This window comes from Taurulus bubalis, assembly GCF_910589615.1.
Source record: "Taurulus bubalis genome assembly, chromosome: 5".
NCBI classification, from domain to species: Eukaryota; Metazoa; Chordata; class Actinopteri; order Perciformes; family Cottidae; genus Taurulus; species Taurulus bubalis.
Window position 1 is genome coordinate 13,555,680 of NC_136593.1, and position 24,855 is coordinate 13,580,534.

A 24,855-nucleotide genomic window follows, 5' to 3' on the forward strand; every position below is an offset into this window, starting at 1 on the left:
TGTTTCAATGTTGAAATGAAACATACTCCATTGGTGATGGGTTTCTGTTCAATAGATAAACATACATTCTGCGTCAAAAGTGTTGCAAAGGTATTCCAGTCAGACTTATATATATATATATATATATATATATATATATATATATATATATATATATATATATATATATATATATATATATATATATATATATTTTTTTTTTTTTTTTTTTTTTTTTTTTTTTTTTGCCTTTTAAGAATTTGAGCCCTGAGAGTAGGGCTGGAGAATATCCTAACTCAACATTGTGCAAGAGGTGTAGTACAACTGGACAGATCACCAATCTATCATAGTGCTGACACATATGGACAGACTACCAAAAACTTACTTTAACAGTTCACCTGATATAAATGTCTTTGTACCGTGAGATCTGCCACTCAGTGTGGCCATGCAAATCTTTGCCCCAATATAACAGCTGCAATAATAATAATAATAATTGCCAAGGGTTTTTCTTGTACAGTGTGTACAGCCAGAAGGACTACAGTTTAGCAACACTTTAAACAACTGTGATTTATCAAAATGAACAAGAAAAAAAACACATGTGCATGCATTAATGTATTAGACTACATTTAAAATGTAAAATAAAAAAATAAATGTGGGATGTAAGATAAAAAATGTTGACATTATATGTTGCAACCTTTCTGTGTCTAACCTGAGAGCAAGCAGGAAAATAATATGAAAATAACTAACTGCAGTTTCAAGTGGGACAGCAATTGTGTAACATCTCATGTTAAAGGCCATTGTACAGTGAAAATGTTAGGATTGTTGCATGAGCTTTAAAAAATGTAAAGCATAATGGCAGTGTAAACACACCTATTAAAACTGTTTTCTCCAATATTTTGGAGCATTATATATTAAGGCACTTTGTTCACATTAATGGTTAAAAACTGATTTGAGCTAGGCTGAAGAATAAGCATTGTATCCACGATCGTGAATTTGTTTTGGTTTTATGTTGTTGTTGTTGTTGTTGTTGTTGTTGTTGTTGCTTTTTCGAATCTGGGTCGCACTCCCCTGATTCCTTTGAATCATGTTTAGATTTACTCACCAACATGATTGTTAAGATCTCTCGCTGCAATTGTTAAGGATATTGGTGGTTAACAAACCTCTAGCTTTAAGTTGATCATCTTAAACATTTTGATGTACGCCTACACAACTTTGGGAGTTCGCTTGGTTAAAGTTGGCCAGATAAATATTATGTTTTCAAAAGAAAATGAGTCGTATAATCTTTACATTATACATGATTACATCATATTGTTTATTTTCTAATTCAGTGGTGTAAATAACATGGCTTACCTGGTGTTTCCCTGACTGTGATCATGTGACTGTTGTGTCCCTACTTAACCTATTCTAGTAGCATCACTACATCCCAACATCTTGGTTGTATCTCTCAATAGCTAGAACCACAAGAGACCACAGAGCAACTTGACCTGTTGATAAAAGAAAAAAACAGAAGTTATGATGAGCACCTTTAAATTGTGCCATATGTTGTACTAGCTTAGATCTGTCTTACAGCTTTGATTTAATATAAATACAAATAAGACAGAACTCTGGTACAATATCAATGATAACGGCCAATAAACATTTATTTTCCTAAGGTTTACCTCTAAGTGTAGCCATGAACCCCTCGATAGCACAGCCCATGGGTCCCAAGGTGAAATAGCCCATGAGGGAAGTATAAAAAGTGACTGTGAATTCAAAGCTGACCATGATCAGTCCAGCCACAGCCAAGTTGACCAGGATGAAGTTGAGAGGTTACCGGAGCTTCTGGTCCTGAGCTGTGACCAACAGTGTCAGAAGGTTAATGGGAAAGCCAGTGCACATCAGGAGAGAGACAGTAATTTGAATTGCCATGGCTCTGCCAAATAATACTGTGGGTACTCAAAAGGACTCCTCACAAGCCCCGTCCGGTTGTTCAAGGGGATGTAGAAGTTCTTGCCCTCTGTGCCATTCTCCATCTTTGCTAGGTTAGGATTTGGATTGTATATTGTATAAAGGAAGCTTGAAACACTTTCAATGCAGCCTGAACTCTGAAACTGCTGCTATTAAATAGCATGGATCAAGAGGATGAGCAAAGATGATATGCATGAGAATTCATCATATAATCTGATGTCACTGTAAATCCCTTGTTTTCCAAACCAAACCCATAGTTTCTTAGAATGTGTCTCACCATTGGATGTCACAAAGGCCACTTAGGATTTGAGGGATTCTTGCCCCTTTTTGCAAGTATGCAGTACATTATACTGCATACTTTAAAACATTTCTTGTCATGGACATAAATTAAACATATAATTGGACTAGCTCACTGACAATTTAGATTTGATTCAACTATAAATAACTATAATAACTTCTTAATAGGATTTCAGAATGCAAGTTATGTACGTGGTGAAGCCGTGCTGCAGCTGCACTAGTACTAGGGAAAGACGGGGTGTTATTCATGTTTCATCGAGAGAGAGAGAGACTTAAAAGTCGCAAGAAAGAAAAAGTAAGAAATGGCTTTGTTTCTCATTACGTTTCTGTTGATATCCAAAAAGAAAACAAATCAAACAGGTCCTTTTATAGAGGTACTTGGGTGTAATGATAGACCATCTGCTATCCTGGAAAGACCACACTGAAAACAAACATATAATATATATATATATATATATATATATATATATATATATATATATATATATATATATATATATATATATACATATATATATATATATATATATATATATATATATATATATATATATATATATATATATATATATATATATATATATATATATATAATTTCATTAGGCCGTTTGGGCAAGTAGACATATTCTTCTTCAAAGTGACTACCCAAAACTTTAAAATAAAAACTGCTTCATCAAGTGAGAATCTACTCTAAATGCAGATCACATGTACGTTGAAGGGTCTTAAATACATATTATCTCGACAGTGTCTGTAATGTTGGATGTATTCTTGTTTCTTTTCTAAAATTCTGTGCCTTTGTTGATGAAGAGAGAAAAATTTGATGATGTTGATCTGACAATACAGAAATATCACAAATATGTTCGATGTTAATGATAGGAGACTCAAAGGCAATAGTAAAAAGATGGATCTTAACATGGATTTCAAAAATGCCAAGATAAGGAAGACCTGCAAAATTTACAAATTTGAATTCAACCGTATGTACTTATTGGTAAGCAATGGGATCACATTGGTCTCTTTGCTATACTGTGATCTGAAGTTCCTGCAGGTCTGTGTGATTATTACGTCTGGGTTAATCCACTTATTGTCGTAATTTCTCCAGCATATAATGGGGATTGTCTTCTTACTTCATTAGTTAAGCCAGAACCTATGACTTTATTTGCCTACTATTGGCTTGCAAATGCCATTAGTTTATGGTAAACCATTTATGTCAACCGGCTTTTTGGTGTGGAGAGTGTTGTTTGAGTTTAACTATCCCAGATAATCTATGAAAAAACAACATCAAGCCAGACCAGAGTTTGCTTTGAAGATGTATGAATTAAAGGCAATGAATGCAGCTAAAAACAGTTATCGTTAGCTAAAGCAACTGACGAAACTCTGTTCAGTTCACATCCTGTTAGTGTTTAAAAACTAAAATTGATGATGTATGTTCTCGTCTTAAATAACCAGAAGCCCATCCGTCTTCAATTCAGTCTTTCCAAAGATGCTGTTTTGTGAGCACAGTATTACATATTTAAATGTTTAGATATCATGCATAGTTTCATACATTCATTGTCTTTAACTCAATATGAAATACAATTGAATCACCACCATGTGGACAAACATTTCTACAGCACTTGGCTGCTCAACATGCCTTTAGTTTTAACACTGCAACAGGTTGTGCATTCAGGATGACAGACTGTTTACTACACACTTAAACACCCAGATTCCCTCATCTTGTTGCCAGGTCTGCAGTTGTTCAGACAACTAATCCATTTACTGAATCAGAACCAATTACCTAATTATTACTGGCCTGTAAATTAATTAAACACGTCTTATTCTGAAAATTAGCTCTGGCTGACTCAGTACCCATTGCAACCAAGATCAGTTTGATTGGTCAGTTGTTCATGCGTGACTTTGCCATCCAACTTAACTTTGTTTTAATGTTGGATGTTGTTCTAAGCTATCAATTAATTCACCATCATTTATCTATTTAGAAATATTGTTATTGGTTAAGGCCATTTTCCCATAAAGCCAATCTCATATAGTCACGCTTTATACATTGTTTGTACTATTCACCTGCAATATTGGAAGGTTAAGACAATTTTTATATTTGAGGCTTGTAAATTTGGTTAGGACTTGAACAAATTAAGTCTTCAACATTTGAATTGCATTTGTGCTGTTTAATAATGGTTCAATTTAAAAAATGTATTCTTGTGAATGGAAGTGAGCCTCATCTACTTAAAAAATTACATAATTATTCATATTTTAAAAACTAATTTATCTTTGGTCAAGTTGACCATTTCATGATGTTTGTAAGTTTAGAATGGCTCATTTATTAAATTTATTATTTAATAGAGTTATATGGATTACAAACATTTTTGTTTATACAGTATACAGAAACACATTCTAAAGTGTCATCATATAAGCATGTAAGTGTGAAATTTAAATGGAGGTTGTAATGTATATCATGCTGCAATCCATTGCATTGTTGTGATCCATAAAGATATTCTTGCGAACCAGCATGTGATGCAGTTATCATTAATGTTACATGTTGAATAGCGTGGCAGGAATGAGTCTTAAAACCCGGAAAAGAGTTTTATACTGTATACTTGTGCTCATGCAACCGTGGTGTAGTTGGTTTATAGCATTGGCTTTTTCTTCTTCGTATTGCATTCACACAACAAAAATATTAAAATAGAACATTATCTTTCTGTTTAAAATGTGAAAGTATCATGAATTTGTATAATGCTACTGAGTTTATTTTCTGCAATAATTCAAAATCATATGGACAAATCCCATTGGCTCAGGTCGAGGGTACCAGTGAGATGCTTACTTCTGGGTTGACCTGTAAAAAATATGTTATCCCTGCAGCACTTTATACACCTGTGCTTTTCCTACTATGGTTTCCTCTATGAATATTAATATTTTATCTTGCACAGAGGGAAAACAGACTGTTTGGCCTGCAGATGCAAATCAGTAAAGATGATACTGCACTTTGTATTGCTAATAGATCATCTAATAACATCTCTCCACAGCAAATGTGTACATTTCTTATATTAAACAATCAATATAAGGAATAATTTTATAAGGTCAGGGAAAATATAATTTTAGAAACATATTAATTTAAGGATTTGACTATTTTTAATATGCAAATATATCAAACTACTAAGTTATTTTGACTAAATATATGATACTTAATTATACATGTAAATACATATCTATATAACAAAATTGAGGATTCACAGTTTATGAAAAAAAACACTAATCAGCATACTTTCAGTTTCCAGCAAACACAAGTGAATTCAATTATCCTTTAAAAAAAAGATATCTTTGAGGCTATCATTTAATTAATTAATTAATATGCTTATGGCTTGTTGGATTTAGTATTTCAAGGTTAATTAATAAAATATGTTTTCTTGACAACTGATCTGCATATGTAGAAAAGAAAGAGTGTTCACTGCTGGTTTGTTTTGATGGGGAGTAAAAGTGATGATGTAAAGTATTTGAAATAAAGACATTGTGTGTCTTTAAATAAAACATTCAAATTGTTGAACCTACATAAGAAAGTGATCTGGGGCAAAATGATAATACAACCGTGGTAATGCCCTGGATGTACAAACGGGAAACCATCTGTTACACAGCTTTCATAAGTATATGCCAATTCCCACATGGGATTTCCAGACCAAGGAGCTTGTGTTTATCTGCTTAGCATCCAAAAATTGTCACTAGCAAGCTGTTAAACCGGAGGGGTTTGGCCCTTTCTAATCTTCAATCCGAACAAATTGGATTCACACCTTGTACGTAATTCAAAAGCGTTGAGCAGGTTGTCTGGGAGTCAGGGCACATGTTAGAGGTGATACCTGTCTCCTTCAATTCACATAGTCTTCACATGTGATTACAGTGGTCACACACTGGCAGTTCAAGGACCTCAAAGACATTGAATGTCAAGTATATTTTACCTTACTTCTCTGATGATGATAATGAGATGTATTCTGTTTAGGGGACACTCTAGGGGCCAATATTGCCAATATAAAATCTAAGAACAATAAAATGTTATGCTGGCTGCTCTGTTTTTGTGATTTAAAACATTCTCGTCTAATTAGTTAGATGCAACGGTACATACTTAATACAACATACAGTGTGTGTCCTTGTCAGCAGCAGAGGAAGTACTCAAAGCTTTACTTTCGTAAAAAGTAGCAGTGTAGAAATACTTTTTACAAGTAAAGATCCTGCATTTAACATTTAACTTTACTAAACAAGCATCACAATACATAAAAAATTAAAGAAGTAAAAGGACTTATTATAGTCGACCTAATAGCCAATTATATAATCAATATATTATTGAAATATAAGTATTTACATATTTTGTACATAACTTTAAAGTTGCAGCAACAGCTTATTTCTGACTTTATATACTGTACTAATATTTATAGATACACTATTCAAATAGACCTACTATACACTAGGAATGCATATTAGTTTTCTCATACTGAATCATGGCAATGTTTTAATTTGTTAATTCGCTTCAACCTTAAAAATTAAACGCAATTCACTGAAAACATTTTATAACCACTGATATGATTCAGTCCAAATGTTTTTCAGTAGAGTTGCATTTTTCTTGAATTCTTGACCTGCTGAGCATGAAACAATCAAACAAAGAGCAACGGAAGAATACACTTCTTGAAAATAATGACAAATTCAACTACAATTATTCATACAAGAATAAAACCTGTTTAAGAATGGTTTAAAGAGGTCAGAGTGGTGATTTGCTTACAGTGTGCATCTGGTGCAACGACAGCTGAGCTCTAAATGAGATTGATATAGAAGCTTGGAGATACTCTCAAGCCCGAGGCAGGTGAGAAGTCTAAAGCTTAGATCAAAAGGGAGCCTGCTCGTGCGTAAAGTCACAAGTACACAACACAACAGTAATTGGATTAGCTCTCTGCTTTACAGCTATGCAAATACTAAACACACTCCTGTGCAGGTTAGGTGTTGAAACTATAACAGGAAGTGCTGTACCTGAGACAAACAGGGACAGTAGCTAATCTGTTAGTAGGTCAGGAAGACAATGTGTGACTGATCTGGAGCGCATTGTGCCACATTACAAGCAATCAATGAACACACATACATGTTGCAGAGCACACTGACGAACACTATTTTAGAGTTTTCTATTCATTTCCGCGGGTGAGAGCAAAAAGTGATGTTTTGAATACAGGTAAAGAAAGCTGTTTTTTACTGTGTGCAGATGCTTAGTGGGTTGAAGGTTAATATGGCTAACAGGGAATATAAAGTGAATACTCTCCTGAGAGTAGGCACCATGATGATAAACTAGTCTTTTTAAAATATAGTGAAAAAACAGAGCTTAGCATTGGAATGTATGTGAAGCATCCTTACTGAAAGTATGAATATCTTTTGAGTTGACTCTTGTATAATAATCCTGACAAACATAATATTGATTACAAGAAGAAGATATACTTTAACATTCATCGTAAATTGAATCTTTAGACACATTTTTCCTGAAGAACTCAAACGTATTCTACAAGGTTACTGTGTTGCACTCTCTGCTAAATCACAACCTCCAGATAATCTCTGCTCTTCAGAGTAGCCCAGCCACTCGTTTACACCAAAGGATTAGTTCTGACGATCTCCTCTCCCCACTTCATATACACCATTGATACCTGGTTCAACAAATTATACTCTTTAAAAACAAAGATCAACATCATTTATAAAGTATGAAAACCCAATCATGAAACGCATAATAGTCAAGCTTATTAATCAAGAACAAAACATGTATAACTATGTTTATGAATTGCATACTAATGAGTGTTAATGTTGGAACAAAGCTTTATAAATGATGAATTACGTGTTTACTCATACTTAACTAATGCTAAATAGCGTGTAGTTATTATAAAGTGTTACCGAATTTCTTTCCTACAGTGATATATGTCAACACAAATGTAATGATCTATATCTATATATATATATATATATTATATCAATACAAAGTTTTCAGTTTGATTTGTTTAACACAATATCTTGAATCCTAAATTAGCTTCAGGGGGCAGAAGACTCTGCTGGACTGTTAAGAACAATGATTTGAGCAAATTTTGATTTGCTGTTGTAGCACCCTCTAGTGGTATATACTGTTCAGAAACGTTCAATATTAGCAAATTAATGCTGGTGAGTGTTTGATGATGTTGTATGTTGGAGGGTCAGCATTAGTGCCAAAAATAGGAACAACATTCAAATATTTATTCATGCTGGTTCTATTATTGGTTCAAACAGTCCAAACCACCACGTTATAATTACCTGATAAGAATGCTTCACATGAGTACATATGATATTTGAATATATATATATATATATATATATATATATATATATATATATATATATATATATATATATATATATAGTTTTTAAGGTTTCATTTGATGTACATTGTCAATTGTATAGTTTTTTTTAATGTGATTTAATAGGATTTGCATTTTACTAATTAACCGTTGTATTTCTATTGTTTTCTATTCTCAGTATTCCCAGGTAGGAAGACAATGCTACAGTGATACATTGCGTATGTGCATAGATATACGCCTACAGAAAAGGACCAGAGGTTGGACACCTTAGTACAGCAGGATACATTGTTATTAAAGCGGGGTGTTTTGAACACTGACCGGCAGCGCCTCCATGAGGCCAAACCTTGGAATCTGCACTGGACTATACAATAGGGCAAATATGTCAGTTACTTGTATAACACAAGGTACACTACTACTGTTGCAGATTAAGAAAGTTATAAATATGAACAATTAATATACTTTACCAAAATCACGAGGTACATTTGACAAAGAAAAATTATAGATTTTAAGCAAATTACACAAAGAAATTTAGAAATATGGAGTGCCTTGGGTAAGGGGTAAATCAATCAATCACGTTTATTTATACAGCACATTTCATATGACAGGCTCAGATTCAAAGTGCTCCAAAAATAAAAGCAAAGGCAAAGATCATATGACGTAAATATAAAACTCAGTTGAGTGCAGGTCTCTGCCAGTTGTGTCTGCAACAACCACTGTTGTATTGTGATTGAATTAATACAACCAGTGCTAACTGAGATAACATAATTTAAGATAAGAAAGTATTTACATAGAGAGAGAAAATACACAAGATAAGAAAAATGTATAGTAAAAACGGAATACAATAAGACGGTATTATTGGAATTATTAAAACAGTGATAATAATAGATTCTAAAACAAAAGTTTGACCTGTTAATCACACACTAAACATAGCTAAAGGTTTTTGGAAAAATATGTTTCTCGTTTCCTTCAAAAGCAGACAATGTTTCCTCAAGATAACTAGTTCCTCAAGCAAAAATAAATGCTTCACAATGTAAATCTGTACCACTGAATTTGTTATGTTGATAGCTTTTATACAATGCATTTTATATTGCTGCCTACACTATTTTTATTTGCACTGTAATTAAGGTGTGACATAGCTGAACAAAGACGCTTTTTACTCTGAACATGCCTGCAATGTGTTATAATAACAGTCTGCATATCAAGTTTTCCCTCAGTTTCGGGTGTTAAAGCAAACAAGTGTGGCCTCATGAATTACAGAGGTGTCTTGGCAAGTTTCGCACTCACCTAACAATATTCTTTACCTCTATATGTGAGGCTTATTGTTCCATTTCTGTACCTTTTCTTGCGGTTTAGATAATGGATGATCTCTGAGCTCTGTCACCTTTGTCATCAGGACTTACTGTTGTGCGTAGTGTGTACAAGCCCGTGAAAGTATGAAATGTTTCTTTATTCGTTATTTTATTCTTTGACGTTGCAGTGGGTAAGTCCTTTGCTGGAGTGCAGAGAACTTTCACTCTCTGTGTGGAGAAAGAAAGGACACTTACCTATATGTTAACAGTGGTGAAATAACAAATCAGCTGAACTATAATCATAGTAAAAATGAACTGTCAGTAGCAACTACAATACAGTTGGGTCTTCTTTTTCAAGTAAATCCACAACATGTCTAATTATTACATTAAAAAAAGAGTAAAAGCAGAGCAACAGCAGCAAACACCACAAATCTTTGAAATCTTTACAGACTTTTTACTTATACATAACACATATACATACTTTGGAAAAACTTGGGAATAGGCATCAACTAAAGGTTCGGCAGAATTTTAACTGAAAACTAACAGAAAAACCTAGTAAACAATTGTTTGTCTTCTTTGAAAGAAGTTTGCCCTCACAACTGTGATCTACTTATTCTCACATACTTCATTCAACTTCACTCAAAACAGAAACAACGTGTTAATGTAGCCTCAGTTATCCTGTTACAGACTCAAAACTGAGGTGTTCAGTAAGTAAATTATACCTTTATTGTTTTTAGTTTCTATTTTCTGATCAACCTTTTTTACAGTAACATGTTACTGTACCTGTCTGAGTGTTCCTGGAGTTACACTCACAGCATACAGCATCCACAGAGGAACCATGAGGGTTGAAGAGAGAGTGAAGAATCCTCCAATGGTGTAGCCCCACCAGGGATATTCATACGTGTTGTTGAAGGTGAGCGGAGTATATTTGACCAAGGAGAAGAGAAATGTGAACTAAAAAAAGACCAGCAGAGTGAAGAAGGCGTAAAAACTCTCAAAATGAACAGATTACTCATTCTTATGACACACAGCAAAGACAATTCACAATTAGATATTGTGTATTTAATCACTTGGCAAAAACATACAATGGAAACTGAGACTGCAGTGTTTAGGCAGATTATAAATAGTATAATATCCGATCTTATTAACATAAGCATCCATACATATCTGTCTAACTCCCATCTGGCAGCTGCCAAATACACGTGTTTGTAGGTAAAGCATGAACCACATTACAAGGCAGACATGTCTTCATCTCCAGTACATACAGTGCAGAGAGCTGGTGTGAAGTACTGCCAACAGTATTTCATAAAAGGCCATGGTCGATAACCAATCATGTCCTTTATATTTTCATACTGACGATCTGCACCTGAAAAACCCAAATGTTAGTTACATATTATGGCTATCAAATAAAAAAAATCCCACTGTTGAATGATTTTTTATACATCTCCTCAAAATTCAGCCACACATAGTAGGAACGACAGGAAACTTTGGGATCTCATCTTGCATTCAAAATAATAGTTAAACAGGTTCAAACTATCCCATTTTACGAGGTTAAAAGTTCCCCTTACCATAGACCCATCCAATACAGAGTGACTGAAGAATAGCAAAGAGCAGGAGTGTCCTGCCACTGCAGGCATAGTAGTCAAACAGCTGGAAGATATATAGGCCTCCCTGCAAATGACAAGAACCAGGTCCTTCAATGAAAGTCAATGTCATTGCATCATCCACACTCCGTTTGTCCAATATTTTATTGTAAAAGTATTTGTCATATTCTGCTATATATATTACATATTTTATTTCAGTCATACTGGAAATGAATGCTTAATTGATTCAATAAATCAATATTACAAAGTTTAACTCTCACCTCTGTGACCATCAGAAGGCCAACAAAGAAACTTCCAACAGAAATGGCAAGAAGTAGGAGTTTGCGGCGACAATTGTTTTGAAAGAAATCAGGATACATGTCCGTGATGGTTGTGACCAATGACTCTTGACAAACAAACTATGGTGAAAAAAATGATGTCTTAACACAAAATTGTAGTCTGTGTCTAATTATTACATTCCGAGCAGATTTGTAATCCTACCTCACTATCTAATCCTAAAAAGATGATCATAATGAAGAAGAAAATAGCCCAGAGCTGGGGAAGTGGCATTAGAGCCACAGCACGGGGATAAGCAATGAATGCCAACCCTGGACCTGCAAAGGGGATGGGGAAAGAAATGGTCATATTTTCTTAAACTATTCAAACTGTATCACTCTGGGTTTCTGTCAGGGAGTATTGATCTTCCATACCTGATTCAGCCACCATCGATATATCCACACCTTGCTCCTTTGCCATAAAACCGAGCACAGAAAAGATGGCAAAGCCAGCTACAAAGCTGGTTAAACTGTTTAACAGGCAAAGGTAAACACAGTCTCTGTAAGAGAGTACAAATATAGGAAAATTAGACCCATGCTCTGATCCAAACTAATTTAATTTTGAGTACAATCTGTGTAGATGACAGAAATACAAACCTGTAGCAGTTGTTGCTGTACTTGTTGTAACTTCCTAAAGATGTCAGAACACCTGTGCAAACTCCATAGGAGTAAAAAACTTGGCTTCCAGCATCCATCCATACCTGAGGGGTTTGGATGTGTTTATGTTCAGTTTAGCTTTGTAGAGATGCAGGTAAATGCCACATTGCAAAATGTTCATATTTAGTGTATCTGCACAACGTTCACATGACATCATTTGTTTTGCTTCGATTTCGCAATTGCAATACACTATCCGCTCAAAGTAAATTAAGCAGTATGGACATTTTTAGTTATTGTGTTGTTTTTTAACTTAGTATTTTAAATTAGCCGCAAGTCACATGAGTTAAAAAGTTATCTTAATAAAAGGTAGTAACACACAATTAAATTAATTTACGTTGGTCAGAGGCCAACAGTGCTGGATTAGTGTTGTTGTTGTCTAATGTGTGTAAAAATAATTATGAAGCACAATAAAGGAATGCTATGCTAAAAATGTTTCTATTTGTAATGGGGAACACTTCATCCATTTTATCTGTTTTGTTAAGTTTATTTTGCTGTATTGGTTTTGCATGGGTTTTGCTGTGATTTGATTTTGCATGCTGTGGCTTTTACAGTAGAATATATATTCTTTTAATTCCTGAAATAAACTTTTGGACAATTTTATAAAACACGTCTCCGGCCCAATATCGGTAATGAATCTGTGTCCTTAGCGAATCCTAAACTGACTCTTAGGGTTGTTAAACGGATATTTCTTGGGGTGCAAGTCCCCAGGTGGCGTTGTAGGTTCCCTTCCATTCCCCGAAGACCCCGTCACATATTGTTTTAGTAAAATGTTTGCTAGCTGGTCGTTTCAGTTTTGTGACTTGTAGCTGTAGGAGTTGAGCTGCGTTTCCATGCAGTGCAATGCTCGCTTTATACTGTTGTCATTTTGTGTTTACGTAGTTATTTATAATACTTAAAAAAAAGGAAAAGCAAACAAGACTTCATGGAAATACAAGAAAATGTAGGCCTTCTGTGTTTCTTAGAGGACTTTTTAATGGTAAATGTCTGTCTATCTTTGCACAAATATGGAGGACAGAGTAGAGGTGTTTTCTCTCTGTAGCCTGTTACCTGTTTAACAAACTGCATACAGTACATATATTGTGTTCTGTGTCATGTTTATTAACGCAGATCAGATTTTTAAGTCAGAGTTAAGTTCTGATTAGCTAACCTTTTTAATGTGTCCAGAACTGTCGCATATTTAGTCAATTGTATCTTTCATTTTGGGGTTAAGGAAGTTATATTTTTGACTATTTTTGACTCCTCAAGCCTACCATTATGCTAATAAAGACTATGAACATGGTAAACATTATGCTTGCTAAACATCAGCAAGTTAGCATTGACACAATGAGCATATAACCATGCTGATAGCATTTTGCTCAAAACACAGTTGTGCATATGTTCAGCCTCACAAAGCAGCTAGCCAGCTGCAGACTCTTTTGGTTATAATAAGGCGCTCAAAGCACTTGGTTAAGGTTTGGTCGTACCTCTGGATCAGTGAGGCGAGATGGGTCTGGGTAGAGGTAGAACATGATTCCTTCTTTAGCCCCCGGTAATGTTAGACCACGAACAAGCAGCACCACCAGCATTACATATGGAAATGTTGCAGTAAAGTAGACCACCTAAGACCAAACCAACAGCATTTCTGTTAGTTTTTTAAGTTAAATATTTTAGGAACAGGGTTTACATGAAATCCAACATTAAAAAATAACATTAAGCTTGTACTGTACCTTTCCTGTGGATTTCACTCCGTTCCAAACACAAAAGTAACACACAATCCAGGCAAGAAGTAGACAAAGGGCCAGGTCCCAACGGACATTGCCAATTTTCTCAATCCCACTGGACAGGCCCAAGATTCTCCTTCTGCAACAAAGTTTATTTAGGAAAACACAGCAAAAACAATACCTGCCTTGTTATAAAGCGTTCATTATTGCTACTTACTCCCAAAATTCTACAACTGAAGACGTGTTATTTCCATACAGGTGCAGGGAGGATGTTTGATTGTGACCATGCTCAAAGCAGTCATCTTACATGAAAGAATAAGAAAGGTTGTGAAAACCTATTAAAAAAAGTGAGCACATTGCAGAGTTGTATGTGCCATTGCTGAGAAATAAATGCTGGGTACCTGTGTTCCAGCTGTTGCTGCAGGTCGCCCATGGAAGCTCTGACTTGAAGGATGAAAATAGATAGAGGAACGTCCAAGCCAGGATGATGATGTAATACACCCCAGTGTACAAAACCACCACTTGGCTTCCATAACCTAAACCTGCAGAGAGATACAAATGTCAAATTGTAATACCATGAAAAATCTTTATTTGTGAGGCACTCGTACTTTACTTGTACTACTTACTTACTACTCTTTTTTTGTTACGAGTTTATTTTCCAAAACATTTTTTATATTTATAAAAGCATTCCAGTATATTAAGATTATAAAATACAATTTATTGTTAAGGATTAAGCCTGTAGTTCCCAATCTTTTTGACTTGTGAAATGTAAAAGTATCTAAAATAGAGTATTTAAAAAAGAGAGAAAAAAAAAGGAAAAAAAGATTAATTGTGCAGCAGAACTTTTGAGGGGTCCGACCCCTATATTAACAGTGAGCCTTCCCACACACAAATAATCATTTTAGCCATTGTTTAGATGAAAATACAAAACTTTAAGTACATAAAACAGTAAGATAAATAAATAAAAACACTTCATACAGTTAATATATTTTAACAGCAGATTTATTGGGTTTTACTCTTAAACACAATCCAATCCAATGTACTCATATGCAGCCATATTAATTATACATAATCATTTTGAGCTGATAAAATAAAGTGCTTAAAAGCACTAGACTTACCTTCAAAAAGAGGGCAGATTTTTCTCCAACATGTAATTCCACCCTGACTGGTGTACTGGCCCAAAGATGTCTCCAGGAAGAAGAGGGGGATGCCACAGGTGAACAAAAACAAAACATAAGGTATGAAGAAAACCCCTTTAAAACAAAAATGAAATATCTCGTTAAAATATTGATACAATTGCACAAATGTGTGCATTTGCATTGCACAGTTACGCGGCGAGAAGAAACCATACTGAGTTGTAAAGTTGAGTTGTAAGGTTTCTTTTGTAAAATATTGTCATACAAGACAATTATTAACTGAATACAATCTTAATCCCTTCCAAGGCTGGCTACAACACAGTATTTTTTACATCTGGCCACAACAACAAATATTTACCTCCTCCATTTTTGTAACAAAGGTATGGGAACCTCCAGACGTTTCCCAGACCGACAATGTGTCCGGCAACTGCCAGGATGAACTCAATCTTACTGCCCCACTGCTCTCTCTCCTGAGGTTTGTGTTGAACATGTCCTGGTCTTGTCCCACAGTTCATCAGATTTTGTTTCACCTGTGAGTTTTGTCTTCGGTCCATGTCAACCTTTGGTAAGAATCTAATGTATATATAACATATATATGTATATATATATGTATATATATATACATATATATATATATATATATATATATATATATATATATATATATATATATATATATATGTATATATATATACATATATATATACATATATATATATATGTTATATATACATTTTTTAGGGTCAAACACATTTCTGATAAAAAATGAACAATGACATTTCAGATTTCTTGAGATGCAGTAAAAGAAAAACAGATTCAACTGGATAAATAAAAATTGCCTTCAATACCGTAAACAATATCTTAAACAATAGCTAAACAAGACCTACATTTTAATGAAATATACAGTCCTATAAAATCAGTCAAAGTCAAACCTGAAAGAAGTTTGAGTATGTCTTCCTCTGACAGTTGTATTCTGAAATAAAACACCAGCCCTCTCCAAGAATAAGTTGAGCAAAGTGGGTTTCTGTGAGGAGTGGCCACTGAGAAACTTAACCATTCTTTTCTTTGGAACCAACAGAAACCTAAAGTGCAGGGCTACACTTAGGTCATCTCTTGCTCTTGTTGTACATTTGAAAAGGTATCATCGTTGCTGTAGTTCGTTTTTCATGAATCAATAGAAGCCTACAATAGGAAACTCTGTACTAATCTATCTAAACAAGTATTTCAAGTAGCCACCTCAATCAGATACAACAGTAAAATGCTTTGATGCACAAGTATTATCAATCTAATAATGTAAAATAATAAATACCGCACTAACAGTCCTGATAATACTCATTTACTTAAGGATTTAGATTGAAGGACATATTCTACTTGAAAATGAATATTTAAACGTTGTGGTAGGCCTACTATTAATGTGTGTATGTTATCCATAATTCTGTTCAATAATTTCAGACAAAAATACACAAAGTACTGTTTAAAGCTACACTTTCACCTGAGTTTGAAGGCTATATTGGACTGGTTGTCCCCTTCTTTGTGTCACATTGCATAACAAGAGGAACAAAAGCAGCTAATCTGAGGATAAGATTTCTCACTTTTCTCCGTCTTGTTGTTCTTCCAATCCACGCCCCAAATCAATCATTTTTATGTGGGATTTGGGGTTTGAGGCATGGGTCGTGTTGCGTCTTTACATAGTTCTAGTGCATCTCTGAAGGGCTACCGTATTTCAGGTTTAAGCAAAGGAAACTGCTGAGTCACAAAAAGTCACACTTTCACTTACTGATTGTAGACACTTAGTATCTGGGGTAGCGCTAGCTGCTAAAAGCTGAAACTAGCCCAGCAGGTAGTCCGATCCAGGGAGTGTTAGACTACAAGGGACATGATGACTGACACCATATGGTTAGTTAAGACATATTTACAACCTTGATCTGAAAAAGTGTAGCGTAAGATGTGGCTAAAATTGAATAAAAATGTAAATTCGTGAAAAGAAAGGGGAGCAGAGAAGCAGACACGACACTACACAACGCTAACGCATAACCTCTGAAATTGGAGGGAAATTCTCTCTGACGTCAAATGACAGGGACTCAAAGGGGTCGATAGCAGCGTCTAATGAAACCTGATGGCGTGTTCACACCGGACGCGGCGCGAATTTGCGGCGCGACCAGATTACATGTAAAGTCAATCCACAAACACGCTGCGACGCAAATTGGTGATTTATTCGCGCCGCGGTGAGATAGACGCGTTTGAGGCGGCGCGAACAGAACGTTTGACCTGGGGCGAACAAAGCGAAGGACGCGGCGCGAATTCTAGTGAGTTGAATTCTCCCAACTTTGGCGGCGAAATCGCGTGACGCAAAGTTGAAATCAGCGCTGAGAAGCTCTGCCCGTCACCACCGCCGTCTCCCCGTTTCTGAATGAAACTGCTGCTGCTCCGCCTGAACCAGCGCTGATAGCGGCTTCATTGAGACGCTGTTGTGGGACTACGGATAACATTATGAACCCCAACACCATAGAGTTTGATGTTCCGACATATGTGGAGTTTACACAAAAAGTATAAAGCAGAACTGGTGGTTATTTCCATGGTGGATGGCATAATCGGTATCGTTTTACGGAGATATGCGAGACGCAGTTCCTGGAGGAGTCGGTGAAATTCATCGAGTTGTGTGCGGCTACGGATGATGTTATGAACCCAAATACGAGGGCGTTTCATGTTCCGACATGTTTGGGACTTCCACAACAAGTATAAAGCAGAACTAGTGGTTATTTATTCCATGGTCGATAGCGGAAATGAAAGCTTCGTCGCTTGTCTCTCACAGAGGCAAGCAACAGAGCTAAGCCACGCCCCCTTGGCACCGCGATTTTTCGCATCTGGTGTGAAGCCTCGTTTCACTCACGCGAGTAAACTTCCGCGAGTAAACTTCCGCGAGTAAACTTCCGCGGTGGACGTGTTCACACCGGACACACCGGACGCGGCGCGAAACTTCGCGCCGCGTCCGGTGTGAACACGGCATTACACTAGGCTCGTTTGAAAGAGCAGCGCAGGGGGGCGTTGACAAAAAATTGCGATCAAGTCGGACAGTTTTCAGCTGCCTTCAAAGAACACACAGAAAGTCCTGTTCAGCAATATTAGGAACAGTGACTTAGTTGTTAGTTCCGATCTGATCTGACTCATATAGGGGTTCCGATCTGATTCATAAGGGTGTGGCAGACAGATTCAACATTTCAAAATCTACACTTTCAACACATCTTCACCACTTCTGTTCCATTACATTACATTTAGCTGACGCTTTTATCCAAAGCGACTTACAATAAGTGCATTCAACCATGAGTACAAACTCAGAACAACAAGAATCAAGTACAATTTCTTCAATAAAGTTAAACTACAAAGTGCTATCCGTAAGTGCTATTTAAGTGCTACTGAAGTTGTTGTTCCCTGGTTACATCTGTCCCATCGCATCTTGTGGCAGCTGGATTTCCAAATACAGTCTGCTGTTGATGGAGGTCATATTCTCATTGTTAAACCACATTGCAACAATCCCATAGCCTATTATAACAGAAAATTATATTGCATCATCCTCACTGGTTTCTGTGACAGTGAACGGCGCTTCTGTCACATACAAATTGGTCACCCTGGTAGTTGGCATGATGCCAGAACATTTCGCAACACAGATGTTGCACAACTTTTGGAAGAGGATCCTCAGGCCCTGGTGATTTGCCCTTTGGTGATTCAGCTTATCCTCTGTTGAGATAACTGCTGAAACCCTACAGGGATAATGGGCACCTAACCGCCAGGCAGAGGTGCTTTTACCAAAAGCTCACTGCAGCTCGTGTGGCCATTGAGCATGCTTTTGGGATCCTGAAATCCAAATTCAGGATAATCAAATGTCTACACATGAAATAAGTGGCACATATCAGTGCAACTGTCTTCACAACATTTGTTTGGATTCAGGTGACCAACTGGATGAAGATGAGCAGGGTCTTCTTCATTAACTTAAACAACAACCAAGATGCATTTCAGTACAGAGACATGATCTGTGCCCAGATGTAAGGATAGTATACACCTTCACACTATGTTTAGTTAAAACTTTCTTTACACATTTTGTGAGCTGGTGTGCAGTATCCCACAGGGTGATGAGGCATTTCAGGGCAAATGCCAAGTAGAAAACAACCTTGTAATATTTGATAAAGCATTCCCTTTTGATTGTAGTGCCTGTACAGCATCCAGACTCCTGCTGTGCCTCCACGTGGCAGATCATGGTAACTGGGTCCAGAACCCAGGCAAAATCAGCAGGGGATCATAGAGTTGTGGTTAGGGTGAAATGGGCAACCACTTCTCGTTTTGTCGAGTTTTAATTTATTAATGACATTTCTCAAAAACACAGACACATGAATATTGTTTTTAACATTCTTTATGGGCATCTTTCAATAATGCAATCAATTATTGATGCTGCATGCCAATTTCCTTCAGTTGTGTCAAGATTTGAACCATACAGGTCACCATTTTTTTTCTCAAATCTTGCCCTTCTCTTTTCTTTAAGGTGCCTCCACCGCACTAGTTCCGACCTCACCAGTGACTCCAGTGCATGGGTTCAGTGCATAATCCATTCCAAAACAAGACACTATACCTGGCATTCATGGCATTCTGACTGTGATGGCAATGGGTCCAAGCTTTGGTAAGAGGACTGTGGTGGTTCCAGGTTTGTTGGCTGGGTCCGAACCTGAGTGAAGGCAGGGGGAACTGTGGGCCTGGGCACAGGAGTGGGGCAAGGAGTAGAAGTGGCTGGCGTCTGGGTCCGAACCGGAGAGAAGGCAGGGGGAACTGTGGGCCAAGGGTGAATGTTTGAGGTTTAGGAATGGGGAAGACAGAAGACTAGGTGACAACACTGTTTAGAATACAAATGTGATGCATTGCCTTTTAAGAGTTTACTGCAGAGAAAGTCTAAACATTTAAAAGAACGATCTTTGTGCATTATTTACCTGGATTCTGTTCTGCAGCTCTTATTTGCACCAGTATGCTTTTCGCAAACATTGGATCTGGAAACAAATCAAAGGTAATGATGGCCATACAAATGAGAAAACAAATAACAAAGTTATGAAGTAATCATACTTTTTTTTTAACTCACCAGTTGTCAGTTGATCGGCAGTTTCCCTGCTCACTTTTAACTGTATGGCACCTCTCTCGTCTCTCAAGATAATAGTGTTGTTCTCCATTGTTGCAGGTCAAACTGAGGTTCTGCAGGTGCCTTTTATACCCAAATGCTTGACGAGAATTTACTAAAGACACCTGCTAGAAATGTAGCATATCTACTATGTGGGAACTGATTACAATTGACTACAGATTGTGCCCGTCACAGTGACTGCTGTTGTGTTGCTGATTTTCCAGATGATGACGTTCAAATAATGTTTTTCTTATGCCTGAGAAACTAAACCTTCTAGTTGAAATGTATAAGTGGAGAATATGGAAGCAAAACTGCATCATCTAAAGAATCAAAAAGCTGAATTACAATGCAGGTGAAGCTGGAAGCTAAACTGTTAAACTGTAGAAGTTGTTGTCATAGTAGAAGTGGTTGTAACAAGAGTAGTATATTCAGCAGCTGAGGTTTTAGTAGTGGTAGTAGTAGAAGCAGCAGCAGCAGAAGTGGCAGTGGTTGAAATAAGTAGCAGCAGTAGTATCAAAAAGCTGAATCATGCCGTAATAGTTGGAGATTTTGTCAACATTTAAAAGTTGAAATGTGTCTGTAGCTGAAAGTATGCAGGAGGAGATGAGGTTTACTTCACAGTATTCCAACAAATATATTTAATAGAACTAATCATCTTAACTGGCATATTAAGGGTTGGAATATCTGATATTTAATCTCAAATGCATTTTCAATCTGTGAGGTCACACAAATGAGATTTTCCCAAACAATAAATCTACTTTTCACAGTGGTCTAAAGTTGGGTATCTTTTTATTTATTCAACTGTTATTATTATAATTGAGGACAAAAGGTTGGCCATATTGTAGTTGTTGGATGTCATATTCATTTAAACATTTATATAAATAAATATATGTGAAGATAGTTGTCATTTCTCTATAAATATATTTATTTATAGATGCTAAATAAATAACCTTATATATTATTATTATTAACACCCACATCTTTGCACTACATGAGACAAATAGCCAACAATCGAGTGTTAAGTATTACAACTACACATGTTTGCTGTCAAATCTAAGAGCCAATCAGCTCTTTGATGTGGCGACAGCCAGGCGTTTCCCATCATGCACTGGGCCACGCAGTCGGTGGAGAGCTACTGCGGCGCCTGGCTCTAAAATCGACGGCCGCCTTGCTCTCGTGAGTCGATGATGTTGAAATCATGTCTTGAACTGGAAAAGAGCTTTGTCATTAAAGAGGCTGAGGACATAGCGGGCGGAACACCAAAAGCAGCCATTGATGTCTGAGCGTTGCATGGGATAGCTTTTTAGTCCACAATGATGAAGAACCTTTCGATTGTCTTTGTAGCATCAACTTTCTCCTTTCAGTTTGAATGAAACAGATTCATACTTAGAATAATAAGTCATTAACATGTTTATTGTGATTTATTCAAAGCCAGTACACAGGCTACTGTGGGCCGTAGCCTACGCTAAACAACAGTCAACACCGTTAAACATTCTCATAACATGCCTCACCCTCTGCTCCCAGTCATAGCCTCAACTCTCAACCAGCTAGCAACACAAACAACAACATCCCACTTCACTCTCTGCCAATCCCAGGTACGCTCATGTGTGCCACCCGCCCCTGTTAGTAGCTAGGATGATTGACAGGTTTAACAGCTTCCCATGTCATGAAACCTTCACTGATCTCCTGAACTTAATTAATGCAATGACCAATCTTCCTTTCAAGAACACCTTCTTCCTGTAAACACAATAACGCTTATAACATAACAGCTTCACATTAAATGTCACTCAGTCCGCTATACTACCCTCCAGTCGGGGACCCGGCCTCTGTTAATGAGCCTGACTGCCGACGGGAAGAAGCTGTTTGTGTGGTGTGAGGTCTTGGTCCTGATGGACCGCAGCCTCTTGCCAGATGGAAGGGAAACGAACAGTTTGTGTCCAGGGTTAGAGGGGTCGCCTACAATCTTTCTTGCTCGCTTCAGGGTCCTCGAAGCGAACAATTCCTGGAGGGAGGGAAGATTGCAGCCAATAACCCTCTCGGCAGAGCAAATGATGCGCTGCAGCCTGCCCTTGTCTTTGGCAGTGGGTACAGCGTAACAGACGCTAATGGAGGAGCAGAGGATGGACTCAATGATGGCTGTGTAGAAGTGTCACACATGGCAGCAAAGACACAGGACTCAAAGTTTCTGCCCTGGTCTGTGTGGATGACTTCAGGGGCCCCAAATCTGCACCATCAGAGCGTCCACAATAGTCTCTGCCTCCTGGTCTAGCAGGCAGTAAGCTTCGGGCCACAGGCGATGAGAGGACTGGGGCCTCCACAAGGGCTCTCTACAGTGAAGGGAAAGCTGCATGACACTCCTCTTTGTGTCGCAGGTGGAACAAAGGTGCAGCTTTGCAAATTCGCGCCGCGTCCGTGTGAACACACTGTTAGAAGCTCCACTTCATTACAGACAGGTGCACTTGATGGTATTGGAGTGTTGTATTGCTTTGCAATATCCTTAATCCTAGGGAATCAGGGCCCTATTTCTCGTACCTGGCTAAACAAAGTCAAGCAAACGTCCTAATCTCCATCTTAAATTAGCGAGATGATTGACATCAAGCTATCTGGGTTTCTTCACGGCTGATCCGCGCTGAAACGGTCTCGTTAATTCTAGCCAGACGTGAGTCATCTGGATAAAGGGATAATAATGGAGCACTGACACCACGATGTTCTAACAGTACAATGGCAAATAAACTCAGAGGAACCTCTTTTTATTTCTCTACTGAGAAGCAGGAGATGATCATCAAGGCATATGAGGAAGTCAATACCGTAATCATTCACAGCAAACGCATTGCGAATATTCCAACGTTTTTGCAACATTGTTGCCGTGAACGCAACTTTAACAGCGCCCCCGCTGCGAGACACAAGCGTCACAAATATATCAGACAAGTTAAATGCGTCAGTGTTGAGAAAATGTATCGGCTAATTTGAAGTGCTTCATCACCCAAATCAACCAGATTATATTTACGAATAAGTATATACTTATGAGGATATATGTACTGTATGCACGTATGAATCATGTACTATATATGTGTATATGAGCTTGAATATGTGTATGGGCGGATCAGTATGTATGCATTATTCATAATCAGAAATTCAATCAATTGAAGCAGTGAAAATAAATTATGTGTGATTCTCTGTATTCTCATCACGATCACTTTAATTATGTTCTACAATAATGATATGTATGGTGTACTAATAGCACTGTCATATAATTATGAGTGCTTTCAACACATCCATAAGTTTCTTAAGAGCTAAATAAACTTAAGAACAGCGGCATGCAGCGGCTGATAGTCTGTGTCTGAGACGGGCGATCAGCTGCGCCTGTGGTGATCAATGTCCGCGGCTCGAGAAGCTCTCGTAAATAAATTATTTCTTGCCGGCAAAATCTATATCGCCGCGTACAGGAAGTCATGATGAGGTAAAGGATGGATCCTGGCGATCTGGAAGAACTCTCTCCTTATAAAACTAATATAACTAATATCGCTCCTTCATCAATGAGGAAGTGAGGTGCTTTTTTTGTCCGGTGGGAGTGTCCAGCTTATCCAGTGAAGTTCAGTAAGCCTGCCCAGGAGCAGGTTTAAATTTTTGGATGTGTTGCTATGGTGATTAATCTAAGCTTGCTTCGAGAAACCGAGAACGCCTGACCTACGTCATATTATCCTGACAATTAGCCCGCTAACTCAGTAAGCCAGGTACGAGAAATAGGGCCCTGGAGAGAACCTCCCAGTTGGATCGGGCACTCCGTCTCCGTCTCCGTCTCATCCATTCCCCGCTTCCCTCCTTCTACGCACCAGCAGCTACATCACTCAAATCACTCAGATCGAGTTCTGTTCAGTGTGTTTACACCGGACGCGGCGCGAATTTGCGAAAAATCGAAGGCACGGAAAAAAATATCCTCCAGCATCTGGTCATCCACAGGGACTTTCTGAACCTGTGGACAAAAATCGTTCCAGAAAATGGCCTACGATCGCTGGATAAGATCCTATGGCTTACTACTCACTAAACAAATCAGTCAACTACTATACTGTATAGTTTATACAGTCTATCATAAATCAGCAGTATTTGTATTTCACGTAATCTGTGCAGATTACCATTTTAAAACAACTCCAAATTCAGATGCAATGCAGTGTTGGTTGACTAACATTGGCATAAAGCCATGCCTTATCTATGGTACTTTGAATTAGCACAACTGTATATTAGAGTTGAATCACCTTTCTTGAGAGAAGTAGAGAGAGGTAGAGATATACACAGACATAAAGTGATCTTCATGAGCGGACACACATGAAGATCACTTTATGTCTGTGTGTGCCTCAAAAAAAATTAATTTACAATACAACATTTTGTCAGTTTGCTTGTGCACTTACCTTCGAGTTATTGTACAATATCAATTTTCAACATAATTT

General features: G+C 37.2%; 1 protein-coding gene across 1 annotated transcript; it reads right to left on the minus strand.

Moving 5' to 3' along the window:
• Positions 1-9,904: 9,904 nt before the first annotated feature.
• Positions 9,905-15,809, minus strand: LOC306736666 (sodium- and chloride-dependent GABA transporter 2-like; the record flags this gene model as incomplete). Its single annotated transcript, XM_079218317.1, has 14 exons — positions 9,905-10,072; positions 10,628-10,798; positions 11,110-11,210; positions 11,413-11,515; positions 11,709-11,846; positions 11,929-12,041; positions 12,138-12,262; positions 12,360-12,463; positions 13,883-14,017; positions 14,126-14,258; positions 14,337-14,421; positions 14,521-14,661; positions 15,238-15,372; positions 15,614-15,809. The coding sequence occupies 14 exons, from the start codon at positions 15,807-15,809 to the stop codon at positions 9,905-9,907; spliced, it is 1,848 nt and encodes a 615-aa protein (XP_079074443.1).
• Positions 15,810-24,855: the final 9,046 nt, after the last annotated feature.